Source organism: Monodon monoceros, unplaced genomic scaffold (genome assembly GCF_005190385.1).
Source record: "Monodon monoceros isolate NGI ecotype Baffin Bay Population unplaced genomic scaffold, NGI_Narwhal_1 Super_Scaffold_16, whole genome shotgun sequence".
In the NCBI taxonomy this organism is placed as follows: domain Eukaryota; kingdom Metazoa; phylum Chordata; class Mammalia; order Artiodactyla; family Monodontidae; genus Monodon; species Monodon monoceros.
The window spans coordinates 47784787-47804115 of NW_021703772.1; the positions used below are offsets into that span (position 1 = coordinate 47784787).

At 35.7% G+C, this 19329-nt stretch overlaps 1 protein-coding gene across 1 annotated transcript in view; it reads right to left on the reverse strand.

The window, feature by feature from the left end:
• Nucleotides 1-14424, reverse strand: part of FSIP2 (fibrous sheath interacting protein 2) — a 121063-nt gene extending 106639 nt beyond the window's left edge. The window contains exons 1-7 of the mRNA XM_029224602.1: nucleotides 14326-14424; nucleotides 13859-13984; nucleotides 10271-10432; nucleotides 9491-9580; nucleotides 8098-8237; nucleotides 6870-7011; nucleotides 6281-6391 (exon numbers count right to left, since the gene is read on the reverse strand). Of these exons, the coding sequence (XP_029080435.1) occupies nucleotides 6281-6391; nucleotides 6870-7011; nucleotides 8098-8237; nucleotides 9491-9580; nucleotides 10271-10432; nucleotides 13859-13984; nucleotides 14326-14424 (870 nt within the window). The remainder of the gene's footprint in view (nucleotides 1-6280; nucleotides 6392-6869; nucleotides 7012-8097; nucleotides 8238-9490; nucleotides 9581-10270; nucleotides 10433-13858; nucleotides 13985-14325) is intronic.
• Nucleotides 14425-19329: the final 4905 nt, after the last annotated feature.

A 19329-nucleotide genomic window follows, 5' to 3' on the forward strand; every position in this document is an offset into this window, starting at 1 on the left:
TAAACCAACATCACAGAAATACAAAGGATAAGAGATTATTATGAACAATTATATGCCAATAAAATATACAGCCTAGAAGAAATATACATTCCCAGAAATGTACAATCTCCCAAGACTGAATTGGGAGGAAAATATGAACAAACCAATTACCAGTAATGAAGTTTAACCAGCAGGACCTAAGGGCTTCACTGGTGAGTTCTACCAATATTTAAAGATGAGTTAACACCTATTCTTCTCAAACTATTCCAAAATATCAAAGAGGAAGGAAGGGTCTTCTAAACTCATTCTAGGAGACCAGCATCACCCTGATACTGAAACAAGACAAAGACACAACAGAAAAGGGAAATTACAGGCATTATCACTGGTGAACCTAAGATGTAAAAATCCTCAACAAAATATTAGAAGTCAGAAATTGACAATACATTATAAGGATCACACACCACAATCAAGTGGGATTTATCACAGGGATATAAGAATGGTTCAATATCTGCAAATCAATCTATGTGATACACCACATTAACAGTCTGAAGAAAAATCATATGACTTTCTCCACAGATGCAGAATAAAGTTTTGACAAAATTCAACATCCAGTTATGATAAAAACAAAAACCCTCCATAAAGCGGGTACAGAGGAAGCAGACCTCAACATAATAAAGACCCTTTGTGACAAACCTACAGTCAACATCACACTCAATGGTGAAAAACTGAAAGCATTTCCTCTAAGATCAGGAATAAGGCAAGGATGCCCCATCTCACCACTTTCCTTGAATGTAGTATTGGAAGTCCTAGCCATGGCAATCAGACAAGAAAAGTAATAAAATGCATCCAAATTGAAAAGGAAGATGTAAAACTGTCTGTTTGCAGATGGCATGATACTATATATAGAAAATCCTAGAGATGCCCCCCAAAGTTATTAGAACTAGTAAATGAATTCAGTAAAGTTGCAGGATACAAAATTAATATACAGAAATCTGTCCTGTTTCTACACACTAACAATGAGCTATCAGAAAGAGAAATTAAGAATCACATTTACAGTTTCATCAAAAAGAATACAATACCTAAGAATAACTCTAACAAAGGAGGTAAGAGACTTAATACTTGAAAACTATAAGACATTAATGAAATAAACTGAAGACAAATGGGAGGATATACTGTGCTCATGAATTGGAAGAATTAATATTGTTAAAATGACCATATTACCCAAGGCAATATACAGATTCAATGTAATCCCTAACCCTAACCAATGGCATTTTTTAGAACTAGAACAAATAATTCTAAAATTGGTATGAAAACAGAAAAGACCCTGAAGAACCAAAACAATCTTGAGAAAGATGACCAAAATCATGGTCCCTGATTTCAAAGTATACTACAGAGCTACAGTTCAAAGCAGTATGGAGCTGGCACCAAAGCAGACACATATATCACTGGAACAGAAGAGAGCCCAGAAATAAACCCACACATACATGGTCAATTAATCTACAATAAAGGAGGCATGAATATACAACAGGGAAAAGACAGCTTCTTCAATTAATGGTGCTGGGAAAACTGGACAGCTACAGGGAAAGGATCAAACTAATTTACTTTCTCATACCATATACAAAAACAAATTCAAAATTGGATTAAAGACTTAAATGTAAGACCCCAAACCAATAAACTCCTAGGGGAAAACAGGTAGTATGCTCTTTGACATCGATGTTAGCATTATTATTATTACTTTGATCTGTCTCCTCAGGCAAGAAAAACAAAAGCAAAAATAAACAAATGGGATTCCAACAAACTAAAACGTTTTCGGACATGTAGACTATTGGCAAAACAAAAGGCAGCTTACTGAATAGGAGAAGATATTTGCAAACAATACACCCAATAAAGGGTTAATATCCAAAATACACAATGGAATCTTACGACTCATCAAAAAAAAAACCAAACAAACAAAAAAAACAAGCCAACTTAAAAATGGTCAGAGGACTTGCTCAACATGACTAATCTTCAGGGAAATGCAAATCAAAATCACAATGAGTTACCACCTCACCCCTGCCAGAACGGCTATCATTAAAAAGACAGCTAATAACAAATGGTGAGGATGTGGAGAAAAGGCAACCCTCAAGGCACTGTTGATAGGATTGTAAATTATTAGATGGTAGCAGCCACTACGGAAAACAGTATGGAAACTCCTCAAAAAATTAAAAATAGAGCTACCATATGACCCAGGAATTTCACTTCTGGGTATTTAACCAAAGGAAATACTAACACTAATACAAAAGATACCTGCACCCCAGTGTTCACTGCAGCATTATTAACGGTAGCCAAGATATGGAAGCAACCGAAGTGTCCATCCATAGCCAAATGGATAAAGAAGATGTGGTCACACACACAATGGAATATTACTCAGCCATTAAAAATGAAATCTTGCCATTTGTGACAATGTGGATGAACTAGAGGATATTATAGCTAAGTGAAATAAGTCAGAGTAAGACAAATACTGCATATCATGTGTAGCATCTAAAAACTAAAATGAACAACAACAACAAAATAAAACAGATTCAGATACAGAGAAGAAACAGGTGGTTTCCAGAAGGGAGGGGGTGGAAAGTGGGTGAAATAGATGTAGGGGATTAAGAGGTGCACACCTCAAGTTATATAATAAATGAATCACAAGGACAAAATATATAGCATAGGGAATATGGTCAATAATATCATAATAACTTTGTATAAGGATAGAGGATTACTAGACTTATTGTGGTGATCATTTTATAATGTATGCAAATGTCAAATCATTATGTAATACACCTGAAACTAACATAATATTGTACACTGACTATATTTCAATTTAAAAATTACAAAATGAAAAACATATCAGTGAAGCCTGGTAGTGTCAAGCAGCCTATTATGTCTGTAGAGAGGCAAGATAGGACAAAAAAAATTTGATAATAATATCCATTATAATTGCTTCTATTCTACATAATACTGGAGGTTCTAGTCAGTGCAGTCAGGCAAGAAAAGAAAATAAGAAGGCATCCATGTTCAGTGAGAAGTTAAACTACTTTTATTTCTAGCAACATGATTATTCATGTAGAATATCGATTGGTACATAGAATAAAACAACTAGAACTAAAAAGCGTTTTTATCAATACAAGATACGAAATGAATATTAAAAATTGTTTTTCTATATCCTAACCTCAATTGGAATTTGAAATTAAAAATACAAATTACAATAGCATAAATCATGAAATACATAAGGATGAATCTAGCAAAAGATGTGTAAGAGCTGTATACTTCAAATTACATGAGTACACAAGAAGAAAAATTAAGAAAAACCTGAATAAATGGAGAGAGGTATTTGGTTCATGAGTTGGAAGACCCAGTATTATCAGAAGATCAATTCTGCCCAAACTGACCTACAGAGTCAATACAATTCCAATCAAAATCTCAGCAAAATTTCTTGGCAGAAATTGACAAGATGATTTTAAAATTTATACAGAAATGTAAAGGGCTTAGATTAACCAAAACAACTTCAAAATAGAAAAACAAACTTGGAAGGCTAACATTACTGATTTAAACAACTATTAAAGGTATAATAATCAAAGCAGTATAATAGACAAATAGGGCAAAGAGCAGAAAAGGAGTAAATTTAGACTAATACAAATGATTTTTGACAAAGAAGCTAAGACAGATCTCTTTAAAGTTTTTGACAACCCTGTAACTTAAGCACATAAATTGGAGTAAAAATAGATATCAAATATTGAAGCAAAAAAATAAATATATTAAGAAAAATATACAAATGAATTGAAAACCTCTCATATTAAAACATGATTAAAAAAAGACAATTTAGAATAGCTGCATTGGAAATATCAATAATTCAAATAGCTCTGCCATTAAGATGCCTCAGGTAGCCTGTGGTGTTACCATGCCTACCATCAGTGGTCATGTTTAATGGACACTCCCAGTGCCATAATTTGATCCACTGCACTAGATGTCACTAAAATTGGCCAAGACTCCTTGAAAAGCAAATGTAATCATGCAAAAATTAAGAGGAAACCTAGGGCACGTTGTTGCTACACGTAAAAGAGTGAAATTAGAACACTCTCTAACATGATACACAAAAATAAACTCAAAATGTATCAAAGACCTAAATGTAAGTTTGTACATTATAAAACTCTTACGGGAAATCATAGGCAGAACACTCTTTGACATAAATTGCAGCAATATCTTTTTGATCCACCTCCTAGAATAATGAAAATAAAAACAAAAATAAACAAATGGGACCTAATTAAACGCTTCTGCACAGCAAAGGAAACCATAAATAAAATGAAGAGACAAACCTCATAATGGGAGAAAATATTTGCAGATGAAGTGACTGACAAGGGATTAACCTCCAAAATATACAAACAGTTCATTCAGTTCTATGTCAAAACAAAGAAACAACCCAATCAAAAAATAGGCAGAAGATCTAAATAGACATTTCTCCAAAGAAGACATACATATGGCAAAAAGGACATGAAAAGATGCTCAACATCACTAATTATCAGAGAAATGCAAATCAAAACTACAATGAGATATGACCTCACACTGGTCAGAATGGCCAACAAAAAGTCTACAAACAATAAATGCTGGAGAGGGTGTGGAGAAAAGGGAACCCTCCTACACTGTTGGTGGGAGTGTAAACTGGTACAACCACTATGGAGAACAGTATGGAGGTTCCTTAAAAAACTAAAAATAGACCTATGATTCTATTTTTGATCCAGCAATCCAATATGATCCAGCAATCCCCCTCCTGGCCACATATCCAGAGAAAACTATAATCTAAAAGAATACATGCACCCCAGTGTGCACTGCAGCACTATTTACAGTAGACAAAACAGGGAAGCAACCTAAACATCCATCGACAGAGGAATGGATAAAGAAGATGTGGTACATATATACAATAGAATATTACTCTGCCATAAAAAATGAAATAATGCTATTTGCAGCAACATGGATGGACCTAGAGATTATCATACTAAGTGAAGTCAGAAAGAGAAAGACAAATATCATGAGATATAACTCATACGTGGAATCTAATTTAAAAAAATAAGAAACAAATGAACTTATTTACAAAACAGAAACAGACCTACAGATATCGAACACAAACTTATGGGTAACCAAAGGGGAAACGTGGTGGGGGAAGGGATAAATGAGAAGCTTGGGATGAATACACACACACTACTATATATAGGATAGATAACCAACAGGGACCTACTGTATAGCACAGGGTACTCTACTCAATATTCTGTGATAACCTATATGAGAAAAGAATCTAAAAAAGAATGAATATATGTACATGTATAACTGAATCACTTTGCTGTACACCTGAAAACTAACAATGTTGTAAATCAACTATACTACAATAAAAAAGTGGTGAAAAATTAAATACTAGAAAATAATAATTATAGTAAATTAGAATAAGCTGAGCTTGCCATATTATGGGTAATGAGTCCCTGATAATACTTAAAGGTACATGTATGAAGGGTAGAATAAAAGATTACCAACATATTTCAATTTCCAATATTTAAAAAATTATATAGCAGTAGATAGCAGTATAAACAAATTATGTAAATCTTACACTTACAATATAGGTTTCTCAACAACATACTACCTAAAATAATCATTTAGATTAGATTATTTTAGGTTAATACTTATTGACATGAAGAGTTGTCAATGTTATTTTGTTAAATGAAAAAGCAGTCTACAAAACAGCCTATAAGGAACAATAACATGTATTTATTGCAATATATAAATATTCATAGAAATATTATGCAATGTATGTGTATGCAGTTGTGTGTATACCAATAAATAGGGTGGTGCTGGGATTACAAATGAATTTTCTTTCTCTTTATACTGATTTATACTCTGAATCATAAAATATTACATATTATTTAAGGTTCAAAACAGTTACTCTAAAAAAATTAACTGGTGGGGAAAAATTGAGAACTTTCTCCAAGAAATTCTGATTCTAAGAAAAACAATCAGTTATGTCATTGTTTTCTATAGGAATTACAAGTGTAGTTTATGGTGTGAGATAAAGTCAAAAGTAGTTATATCAAAAAACAGAGAAGTACGTTTTATATTATAGTTGCAATATGACCAAAATATAGCAAAAATTTTTATAACTTTCAGTTCTGTGTAATACAAATCATTTGGGGTAACTATTCTATCGTCTCACAAAGTGAACTACATTCAAAAATCAAAACTATCAAAAGTTTGTCCTCAAACAGCCCCAATTAGAGGTTAAAGCTCACCCTACCTTCCTGTCACTCTCTTCTCTGTTTTTACGCCGTTGTTCCTCTATCCTAGCTTCTCTTTTAACATCTTCTCCGATCCTTGTTAGAAGTAACATCTCTTTTGTCTTCCATTCCTAAAGAGCACGATGTTACTGTATTCAGTATGTATTCACAATAAACCAACAAGCAAGTTAGAACAAGTCAAGAGCCTAACAGAAATCAGGTCAAGCGTAACTGAAGTCATACATTGGCTTTAGAATGCGCTTCCTTCACTGCACTCCTATTAGGAATGCAGGGATGGTTATTTTTAACTAAAGCTAAATTTAAAATTTTTGCCTCTCCACACTGAGGGCTATAGGAGAGTTAAACAGTATCTAGTAACTTTCACCATCATCACTTTAAGAGCAGATATTAGCTCATATATGTAGTTTGTGGTGTCATCCTCATTTTATGTAACAACATGCATATCATAGCTGTGAACAAAGATCAATGTGGGTAAAATGCTTAGACTTGAAATGACTTCAAGAAGTATGATGGACAGCTCAAATTATTTACAAATGAAATAACTGTACACAATTTTTCTCTCAATATTTTAAATTTGTTGTCTCTCACCTCTTCAATTTTCCTACGAAGACCATGTTTTCTTCTTGTGTGTTCTCGCTGTTGTCTTTCTTCTCTATCCATCCGTATTAGGCGTTGCTCTTCTGCTGTGCGCTCAAGATGTTCTAATTCCCTACTTATCATATCCAAATATCTAAGTAAAAATGCAAATGTAAGTGAAGGTGAATTGGGAGTTTTCCTTATTATGGCATCATCTGCTTTAATATTCCCAAACTACCTCCTTTCTTGCTTTTTATTTCTTGAGCTACAGGAATTTTACTGTTTTTCTATCAGCTCTGTTCATGGACTTTAAGCCAGCCTGACCCATGAACTCACCATATTTTATTCATTATACAGATCTCCCTACTATATATATAAGAATCTGTTGTTATGGCCAAGACAATGATAAAATGTGGAGCAGACTGATTAAAAACATTTTGTACAGTACATATTCACAATAAGCTTAGGAATATGAGTTTGCAAAGAAGACTGAAATAACTGAAACACTGACTTCAAATCTAGAAAAATTCAGATTTGAATTTCCTTAGAAAGATGTGTGTTGAGCCCCCTTGTAATTTATAAGGCCTTGAACAAATCTTCCATCTATAGTCTGGGTCTCTGGTATGTCAATCTGTATTATGGAACTACCATGGAACATAAAATCAGGTAAGGCAGCTTAATTTCTCACCTTAATGGAGGAGGAGGAAAGAACTATAGTAAGAAATGGTCTTGACCATGGAAAGGTAATGATTGAATGTAAGTAGATAATATCTAAAGAGCTTGCGGGTTTTTTTTTTGAGATAATGCATGTTTATATTAGTATTAAAGTTATACCAAACTCCTTTATTGACTGTGCATTAATTTCCTCAAACTTAATGCTGTCAGAGCTTAAAGAAGACCCATAAAAAACTATTATTAGAGGCATGTGCTAAAGATACTTTCCCACCATCTCCTACTATAGGAAGGATTTTGGATTTGATTAATTCTTCAGTTATCAGATTGGATTACCTCTTGAACTCCCAGAAACTCTATCTTCTCTAGTAGAAACTCATCTTTAGCCTTGGCACCCAAGTTTCCAATTCCTGTACTTCTTGATCTCCCTTCCTCTCCATACTGAAAGAGTGGAGTTAAATAGCATCCAGTACTTTAAAAAATTTCCTACCTTCAATTATTTGTAGTATTTTCCAACTTATTTGGGTCCACATTATATACATAAAATATGCATTAACTTCAATCTCACCTGTGCCTTATTAATCGTTCCTGGTCCTTAATAGATGGGGTGCCCTCCTGTAACAACCAATTTTGGAACTGTGCAACATCAGAACGTCCAGGTATTTGATTCTCTTCCTGTAGTTTACTTACTTGTTTTGCAAGCATTTTCTATTAAGAAAAAGTGTGTATCATATATATGTATATGTGTGTATATATGTATATATAAATTTTTTTAAACATTTCCCAGGAAACTGTCGTTTGATATGTCTTTTCATATTTAGCGTTTAGTAAAATTCCCATACTTTGTAAATAACTAATATTGTTTAACTGTATTTAAATCTTTTTTTTTTAAAGATTTTTTTGATGTGGACCATTTTTAAAGTCTTTACTGAATTTGTTACAACATTGTTTTTGTTTTATGTTTTTAGCTTTTTGGCCCTGAGGCATGTGGGATCCTAGCTCCCGGACCAGGGATTGAACCCACACCCCCTGCATTGGAAGGTGAAGTCTTAACCACTGGACTGCCAGGGAAGTCCCTAACTGCATTTAAATCTATTTTGAATCCACTGCAGACATGGACAACTGAACCAAAGTAAAGATTTCTCTCTCTGAAAATAAAAGATAAATATTTCAGCTTATTTTTCTACCCATTCTGAAGAAATTTTAAAAAATGGAAGAAGCGGAGGAGAAACTGTAGGCACAGAGGAGGAAATGGGGGGAAATATAGAACACTTAAAAGTACTGGGGAGTCATCCTCATTTCTATACAACTCTCTTGACCTTAGAACATAAACTTGTAAAAGTACATATATGAGCACCTTTCTCATTTTTACCCAACTCTCTTGACTCTAACGCCTGAATTCACTCATGCAGGCACACATGTGCACACACTCTCACATGAACTTTGAGTGAAAATGTGAAAGGAAGTCACTAACTTTACCCACTCACTCTATACCAATCATTCCAGTTCACCTTTAAGGACATTTTTTACTGTATGAACACAGCTACATGTGTGTGGGTACAAACATACAGTGTACATGTTCTTTGAGTCACCTTTAGGATATTGTAACTATTCATACTGTTCCTCTCCTGTTACTTAAGCTGTTTTGGTTTCCAGCTTAAGAATCTTGCTACTACAATGGACCCTTCCCATTGGTCCCAGCTCACGTAGAAGGGACACATCTGAGTAGCAATTTAATTACTAAATTTTGTCAGCTACCACTGGCATATTAATAGATGACTTGGTCCCTTTCCTTCTCTTGGCACAAAATAGGAACCTCAAAATATTATTTACTACTGCTCTAAATTTTTACTTGGAAAAATTATCAAAATTCAAAGTAAAATATTATAAGAAAATACTTTGTATACAAACCTTTCCTCCAAACTCTATGTAAAAAAAGCAAATTTAAGTATTTAACTTACTTGTTCTCTTATATAGTTTCTTTCAAAGTCTAATTTTAAACTGGTAAGATATTGCCTGTACTTATTCAATTCCCTCAAGGTACATACAATCTAAAAAAAAAAAACACACAAAACAAGAATAACAAAAATATATAAATACAAATATTTTAAAATCAAAGCAATTACTTTCCAGAGCAAAAATAACATTTTGATATCGAGTAATAAATTGCTAACAATTTTGTAAGTAATATCTCTCTAAAATTGTTAATCAACAGGAAACTGCTATCCAAGTAACATTACTTTATTAATATGACTTATGCCATGATAAGGAACTGAGTACACACAATTGGAGCTATTAAAAAATACCAACGTAAAATGTTCAACCCCAATAAGAATAGAGTCTATCAGGACTCTATCAGGCTGATTTTGCTAGATTCTTATTTTGTCTAAAGTTTTTAAAAAGTATATGGGACATAATCCTTGACAAGCATACATGCCATCAGAGACAGAGAAAGAGGACTATGATACAGTTGGGAAAATTATTTGTATATCCTCAAATTATTTGGTAATCATCTTTTGATATAACAAAGAAAAAAGGTAAATGAGGAAGTAGTTTCACTTAGAAAACAACTGCTGTCTGACTTCCTTTGATCCAAATACTGAATAATTTATGGACTTTTCCATTAAGTATCTCTTATGACCAAGTTAAAGGTGATACAGGTCACCCAGTGAGGTACAGAAGCAAGCTTATACCAAGTCTTGGAGGTTTTCAATGATTAAAAGAAATTATCTTCAACTCACTTTATTATTGCTGGTGATGTAGCCACCTTTCTTTAATCTCCTCAAGATGTCTTTACGCTTATGGTAGGCTCTTAAATGTGGATCATGGAGACTTTTATATTGGTTTTCCAAAAGTCGACAATAAGGATCAGTCAGGTTAAAACCATAAGAAGGTTGGAAAAGCTGCAAACATGGATTTAAACATACAATTAATGAATTTTACTTTTAATATCAACCTATTAAAATACCAGATTGTTCACTGAAAATAAAGTATGCAAGAAGAATGTGAAGTGGGGAAAAACCAGCAATAGAAGAATTTGGAATGGGCAATGTTAATTTCTTATCCCTACCTCTTTTCTTCACTGACCTGAATTATTCTAAAAATCCACCCTCACTCAATTAATCCACCCCCCCACCCCAATCTCCATCAGCTCCTGACCCAAAGCTAGAAAATGGAGGAGGAAAGGAAAAGAAAGGGAATAGGATAAAATTTGTTTTTAATGTATAAAACTAATACTAAGATTCTCCCTTTTCCTCCTCCCTCTTCCAGATCAAGGCACTGCATTAGAAGGATAAAGGGATAATATCAATTATCATGATTATATCTCAATAATCTGAAAATGAAGGAAAACAGAAAATCTTTCACAAAAATTCATTGAAACAACTCTGACAAAAAATAGAAGTAAAACTCAGATGTTAAAGATGATGAATTAAAGAGTTACTGTATTTTCAGTTCTTATCTAATACAAGAAACCCAATGATTTCTGAGCACTACAGTCAGGAAAAAATTCAAGGTCTATATTATACAGTTCAACATATTGAAGAACCAATTATAAAGGATATTGATAGGGATTGAGGTTTCTCCATATGTGTAAAGACCAAATACAACCTTATGAAGTAGTCATTAACATATAAAAGAAGGAAAATATCAGCTAATAGTCATAATGCTATATCTGTTACTTTAGAGGAAGCAGATGAATTATTTAATCTCATCTTTAAGTTAAAACATTACAAAGTGAGGGGGTTTAAAATTTTGGGGGGGATGTGAGTACTTAGTCCATTTTTCAAAAATTTTTCAATAGCAGGATGGTGATAATGGGTAATGGGAGAACCTCTGAAAGGGAAAAAGTAGAGGATGGAAGCAGGTGTGGAAGTCATCCGAATGTTGTCTTTGCATCCTATCTTTGTGCTTTCCTTTAGGTTTTCTTGGCCAGAACAACAGAAATTTTAGTCTAAAGTGATGTCAAAGCAGGAATTGCCTCAAGTGAAAGGCAGTTGGAACGTGTGGGAGATGTGGCAAACCTGAGAGCACATGCCCTGTCTGCAGGCATCTAATTCAATTTATATGACCCCACACATTGTGCATCAATCCAGGACTGTCTGGAGGTACCAATTTGTGCTCGGTCTGTGTTCTGTCTGGCGGTAGCCACCTCAGTCAGATTCTGAACACTAAGGAGCCTGGGTTGGGACCCTAAAAAAACTCCCTCAAGGTAAGTATGAGGATTCTTCTTATGTGGACAAAAGGGGAGACTGGGGAACCTGATAGGATGCTAGTGTTCCTTATCCATTTAAAAGCTTCCTGGTAAGTTTCTGACCACTTGCTTAATACCAGACTTTAATCTCTTCCAAGCGGTCTAAGTTGTAAAGTAGAATTCCCTAATTACCAAAGCTTCCCTGAGAAGGCAAGAAAAAAAAAAAAGGGAATTCTATAGGGCAATGTCTTAAATTCAGTGAGACCAGATAAAAAGTTCATATCTTTCCTGTAAGGGAAATAGTCAAAAATCATGAGTCAAGGAGTGGATTGTTTCTTTTAGATGTTGATGTTTAGCTGTCAACTTCTTTTAGATGTTGAATTTTAGCTTTGATGGCCTATGTTTCTCAAAACCAGCCCTGGACTACTGACCTGTAAACAAACACCTTTCATACTGGGTTGCCCAAAAAGTTCGTTCGGGTTTTTCAGTAACATCTTACCGAGAAACCTGAGTGAACTTTTTGGGCAACCCAATACAAACCCATTTATTAGTGTCAGGGTAACCCATCTGTTGTCAATTAAAATAATTGGAAAGAAACAACTAAAAGTGTAAATATAAAGCACTACTTCATTGAGGAGATTGATATCCTTCTTTTTCTTTCAGTACAAAGTCAGTCTTCAGGGAAATTGGGCCTAATTATGATTAAATGAAGAGTCTGGGGGAAAATGAATGTAATAAAGAACAGAGAACATCTTTTTAAAAAGTAGTTGACAAGTGAATTATTATTTGACAGAGAAAATGGTAATATAGCAAACAATATTTGAGGAAGCAGACAGAAGACAGGGCTAAGTTTACATAATAAAAAGGAGTGATATAGGTTTCAAGCATGCTTTAGGAAAGCTGGTTTGTGTGTATATGACTTAGTCAAATTGTGTGAGGTTGGCATGTTTTTAGTTAACTTGCTGTATTCTAGTAGAAGAGGCTTTTAAAAAGGGAAGTTATGTATTTTCCATAAACAAAATTTACTTTAAGAAATCATGTTTATTAGGCAAGTATCAAATATGAAGGGCCCCTACTCATTTCTGATGACATCATAAATACTAGATGAGTAAGGGGGTAACTCAGAATTCTTCCTTGTAGAATTTTTTGCCATACGGATCAAAGCAACTGCTCAAAAAGAATGTATTGAACCTCCTTTAGTGTTAAGTACTGAATCAAGGAATGGGGAGGTTTGAGAGAGGGGGTCACACTGAGGACTAAAAACATGAAAGAGTTTGAGGGCAGTATACACTATAACCCAGTAAGATTTAAATTATAAAATTATAGTGTTGAGTAAAATTATACAAACCAAGGGCAATGCAAATTATAAGGAAATATAAGCTAATTGGGGGGCTGTAATGGTTGAGAAGGAATCTTGAAAGATGGCCCAAATTCATAGTTGGGGAGAAGAGCAAAGGGTATGCCAGGTTTGGGAGGCAAGGTGAACAAAGTCACAGAAGTATTAACATGGTCTGTGTGAGTAGGTATAAAAGACCTCAACTAGAAAAAGCAGAGGCTGTGCACTGGAGAAAAGACTGGATGGGGAGGCTGGGGCAAATCATGGAGTCTCCTCAGGGAGACAGAGCCTTGTTTTCCTAAAGTCAGGTTAAAGGACTAAACACTTTAATTCATTTCAACTCTACTTTTTTTCACACTTCGTGTGTGAAACAGAATTCAGCTCAAAACAAAGAGAGGTGTTCTGTAATGAGAATTCTGTCCAAGTTACTATTGGTTAAAATCATAACATATAATTAAATGCCAGCCAGTACAGATAACCTTCCACCTTTCGACCAAACATATTTCTAAGTGAATTAAATCTCAATAAATAGGTATAAGTGAAGTGTTATTATAAAGTTAATTTATGGAATCATATTAAGACAGAACTAAGAATCTAAACTTTCTAGCCCATGATTCTGTCCAAATCATACTAGATGAAGTTGCTTGGTACGCATCCTAAACAATACCTTAGGATAGAATAGGTACGGAACATTAGTGCAAATTCCCTCAATGCACTTCGCCTGATGTAGCTAGCGCCTGAATTTAACAGCAGTCGAAAAGGATAAAGAAACCAACGTAAGCCAATTAAACATCACTTTACCTTTTCACTTAATTTCGTGGTATAGTATAAAGGGTTGCTTCCTGGGATCACAGGCAGCTTCACCCCAAGAGGCAGATCCAGTAGTTGAGCCGCTCCGACCCCCGGAAAGTGGGTTTTGTGCGCGACCTGTCAGGTACAATTGGAGAGTTTTGTCTTTCCTTTAGGTATGTTAGTTTAGGCCAACCTACTGTTACTCCAACCTAAGGAACAGAAAGGTCCAGCCCTGCCAGACAGCCGGAAAGACCTCCGCTTCCGGGTTACCAGCTCCCTCCCACCGCACCACGGCCAGTTGCGGCCAGTGCCGCCCAAGCCCTGCCACCTGCCGTGCCGCACGAGGGCGCCAGAAGCTGGACGGTTACGGTCCACACGGATCGCACGTGACCGTCTGCGGCACCGCCCCACCACCGCGCCCACCAGGCCTGAGGCCTGGTAGAGGACAAGGACGACCGGTCTTCACTGACACTCACGTTTCCGCACTGCTGGCTGTCCGCGGCCAGGCCGCTGGCGGCCGTCTTGGTAGCGGCGACGTTGGCAGCCTTGGAGCAGGCGCTGAGGTACAACTCCATAGCCGGCCTGGGCCCCTCTGCGCCTCTGCCGCCCTCCCCTCTCGCTTCCCCTCGCACCCCTTTCCCGTCGTTGTCCCTCAGTCCCCACCGGGCCGGAATGGCCGGTACCCCGAGTGCCGGCTGCCCACCCTCGCGGCGTCACAGGCTCCGAATGTGCGGGCGCCGCAACAGCAGTGCCCTCCGCGAGGGCCGGTCCCTTGCGCCGGAGGCCTGGGCGCCTCAGAGCTGGGGAAATCGGTACTAGGGGCCTGGTCCCAGCGCGCCAAGGTCGAAATATCTTTTCTCTCTGAACACTACAGCCCTCAGTCAAACCAACCCAGAATCAAAATGTATAAAGCCTTGCTGGCGTGCCAGCTGGCTAATTTCTCCTGGCCTCCGAGAAGGTTTGGTTCCATGCAGAAAACAAACAAAAAAGAGTGACTGTGCAGCCCATTCTAGGGCCAGAGGCCTGGCTTTCTACATGCCCCGCCCCCCCCACCCCCCTTGCAGACTGTGACCATACCACATCCCCAGGTTCCCATAACCTCGCCCCACCACACTCCAGGTCCCACAGGACACCGTCCTCCGACCCCCCTCTAGTATTCCTCTTTCATTTATAGCTCTCTTCTCTCTCTCTCTCCCAATCCCTCCTCGCCAACTCTCCACCTCTCTTGCTCTTCTCCTATATGCCTCTTTCTCCTCTCAACCATCCAGCCAAAATTTATAAAGTGCCTGACACCTTTGGGCCAGTCATCTGAGCTGGGTACTAAAGGATACAGTGATGAGAAAAAAAATATGGTCCCTTTCTTCAAGGAGCTAACTAGACTGTGAGTACTTTGAGGGCAGAGACTGTATCTGATGTCAGGAATTTGGACTTAGTCTCTTAGATTCCTTGGCACACACTTATCCTCTTACTTTGGGGTCATTAGTAATAATACCTACCATTTATTGAGAATTTGCTAACTCCAGATTCTGTGCTAAACACTCTCTACATTAACCTTTATAACAGCCTTGTCAAGAAATACCCCATTTTTTTCAAAGATTAAAGAAGAATAACAATCACTATTAAATAGTGGCCCCAGAGGCAGTTTCTTAAATCCGTACACTCTACTTTTACATCTGCTCTATTTGTTTTAATGCCATGCAGTTGCTTAGGACTCCTAAATTTGAACAGATGTCTCACAATCATCTCAAATTTAATATATTCAAATCTCAACCCACACCTTCCCCCATAGAACAAAACAAAGACCCTATTCTTCCTGCATTTCTCATCTCAGTGACAATGTCAGTATCTACCCAAACCAGAAGGTGAGAAATTCTAGATACTTCCCCTTCTGAGCCTGCTGATTCAAGACTGACTGTGTCTTTGCTGTGCTGTTTCCTCTGCCTGACAGCCCTTTGCACTTCATTGCTTGGCTAATTGCAGTCAGCCTTTAAGACTGCTTAAGTATTCTCTCCTCTAGGAAGCCTTTCTGACATTTCTAAGCTTTTTCAAATTATCTTCCTCTGTGCTTCCCTCCGTTTTAGCACTTTTCCCAATACATCAAAAATGTCTCTTTACCTGTCACTCTCCCTTTAATAGAATGGAAACTCCTTGAAAGCAGGTATTTGCTTATTCAATTTTATATGTACAGTACTTGACATAGTACCTAGCAAGCATTTAGTGAGTCCTAAGTATATTTTTGTTGCTACATACTAATGATGGCCCTACCCACACAATAGCAAAAATCTTTTTCTATGGAATGCTTTTAGCAGGACTTTCCTAAATTGTCTAGAATTGCTTATGGTAAACAAACTGGAATATAAAGATTTATGGATAATGGTTGGTTGGAGAATGTTATATAATCTGCGTAACCCAATATAAAATATAAATGTCTCATAATCTAACTGGCTCCTTCTATCAAAGTGAAGTAATGCATTCCTCACAAAAACCTCATCTGTTAACTTGGGCCAGAGTGCATCTGATGTGGTGTAGTAGGACTTGGAGAACTGTGCTAGAGGTCTTGGACCTTTTTTTAAATGTCACCTGTGCCTTATGATTACATATATCCTTGAAATTTTTAGTAAAGCTTGATACTGGGTATGAGTCCCTTGAATCTGAATTATCAAGCTAATCCTTTATGTTATCTTAAATTCCAAGATGCATTGATTTCTATGATAGCCCTTCTCAGCTTTCATCCTATTGATTGATTTAGTCATTTGATGTCCCTCAGAAGGCATAAGATGAAGAATTTTATATTGGTAAAGTAATAACATATGTGGGTAAAAATCTGAAGACTAAAATTAATTTGCCCTTATTCTCAGATCCCAAGACTCTCAACCCAAAAGCAACTATTGATATAGTCTGTGTATTGTTATGTACATGCAGACATATCTTATGAAGCATTTAGTGTTCATTTTTACTGAACAATGTCTTGAAGATCATTCCATATGAACAACTGTGATTTAATTTAGTTTTTAACTACACATGTATAGTGTGTAATTACCATAATTTATTCAACTAGTCTTATATTTATGAATTTTTATTTTCTTGTTACAAAAATTCTGTAATAAGCATCCTTTTAAATAGATTCCTAGATTAAAGGGTATGTTGTTTGTTTTTCTTACAGATATTGTCATGTTTCCCTCAAAGCAGTTATACTAATTCATCCTACCACAAACAGAGATTTGGTAAGGTACGTGCCTGATGTTATTATCTTCTTTCTATCCTGAGTAGATATTTCTCATAGGTTGTGGTTTCAAGTAACGGCTAAAACTAGTTTTTATAATTTTTTTTTGTTTCAGAGACAATATAGATTCTTTTCCCTCAATTTTCATGCTCTTTTTTTTTTTTACTCTTGTATTTTGAAACGTTTACTCTGCTAACTTTAAGCAAAATCACTGGATAATTTTCTGTTAATGTATTTAAAGTTATATAAGCTTAGGGAATGAATAAAAGTAGTGGCCAAATTGCTTATTATGGGCTAACTGGCAAAATATATTTTTGTCTCCTTTAAAAATCAAAGCAACATTTAGTAATCATAATAAACATATGTGTATATTTAGCCCAAAATATATCACAAATTAAAAATAAGCTTGAACTTGTCAGCCTGTGTACAAAAGGGTTAATACACTACACCTGAGCCTGCTATCTTTTTAGAGAAGCCTGCTTGTAAGATTCTCTCGTGACTAGCATCTGGGAACTTGGCAGTTGAACCTCTCACAAACTGATTACATGGGTTCACTGTTCCTAGACTGTAAAGACAGTGTTTATGCTGGGACACATGCTTTCTATCTGGGCGTCTGGGATTTTGATATGTGCTAGGGAGCAGGTGCTATCTAATCATCCACCATAAAAACCTTGGGCTCTGTTATGGGCTGAATTGTGTTCCCCTAAATTTCCTATGTAGAAATCCGAACCCTCAGTACCTGAGAATGTTGCCATATTTGGAGGGAGGGCCTTTAAATAGGTGATTAAGTTAAAATGAGATCATCAGAATAGGCCCTAATCTAATATGACTGATATCCTTATCAGAATGGGAGGTTAGGATATAGACAGGCACAGAGGGACGATCATATGAAGACATGGGTCTGTCTCATCACAATAAAATGAAAATTCTTCAGGGAAGATTTGTCTGTCTTGTTCAATGTACTCTTCAATAACTAGATCAGCGCTCAGTAATTATTATTAAATAGAAAAGACATTAGGAGGTAATCAATAAAAACCATTTCAGTAAATGAGTAAATTTAAGAAAAGGGAAAATTTTTTTTTCTTGGTTATTGCTTAAAAGGACATTACCAGTGTTTACTTCAGGATATTTATGCTTTTGTTTTCATTTTATTTTATTGCATCCATTTCTGAGCAATGATCTTTCTAATTGACACTATTTTCTTTAGATAGCATCTCACATTTTTAATCCCTAAATTATTGTTTTCCTACACGGTGTTAAGAACATGAGCTATGGACCTGGAGATTATCATAGTAAGTGAAGTAAGTCAGAGAAAGACAAATATCATATGATATCGCTTAGATGCAGAATCTAAAAGGAATGATACAAATGAATTTATTTACAAAACAGAAACAGACTTACAGACTTAGAAAATAAACTTATGGTTACCAAAGGAGAAAGGTGCGGGGGTGGGAGGGGTGGCAAAGGATAAATTGGGAGTATGGGATTGATATATACATACTACTGTATTTAAACCATATAACAAGGACCTACTGTATAGCACAGGGAACTGTACTCGGTATTCTGTAATAACCTAAATGGGAAAAGAATTTGGAAAAGGATTGATATGTGTATAGCTGAATCACTGTGCTGTACACCTGAAACAACACTGTAAATCAACTGTGCTCCAATATATATTTTTAAAAATGAGCTATAGGGTAGTAAAAAAAAAAAAAAAAAACTGTAATAGCTTGTCATTCCTCTTTTTCTCTCATTTAATTATTTATTTAAAGAATAGATACATCATTAAATTATAGTAATAACTTTCTTGCATACTTCGACTGCGTCAAAATATTTTAATTGCAATTGTTCGGCTTTCATACAGTGATACTTATAAAACCTATCAGTATCTGCAGATTAAACAAAGTTCAGGGGCTTACTGATCTGGGTAAAGGTATAGTTATTTTGTTAAATGGAGGATCAAAAACTGTTAGCTACTTGTGAAATTAACTCGGTGGATCAAGGCAATATTTTTAAAGATAAAAGAGAAAAGATAAAAAAATAGTTTTTCAGAATTAGCATAATTACTTTATGCAAATTTTCTTTAGTTATAGATTTATAATTGACATATTTTCCTTATATATGTAATGTGTGTATTATGAATTTAAGGAAGGACAGCCACAAAATAAAATCTAATAATAGATTATGAGCATTTATACTTCAATAAAAAGATTTTAAAACATGAAAATCCTTCAGAATATTAGAACAGAAAATGGTA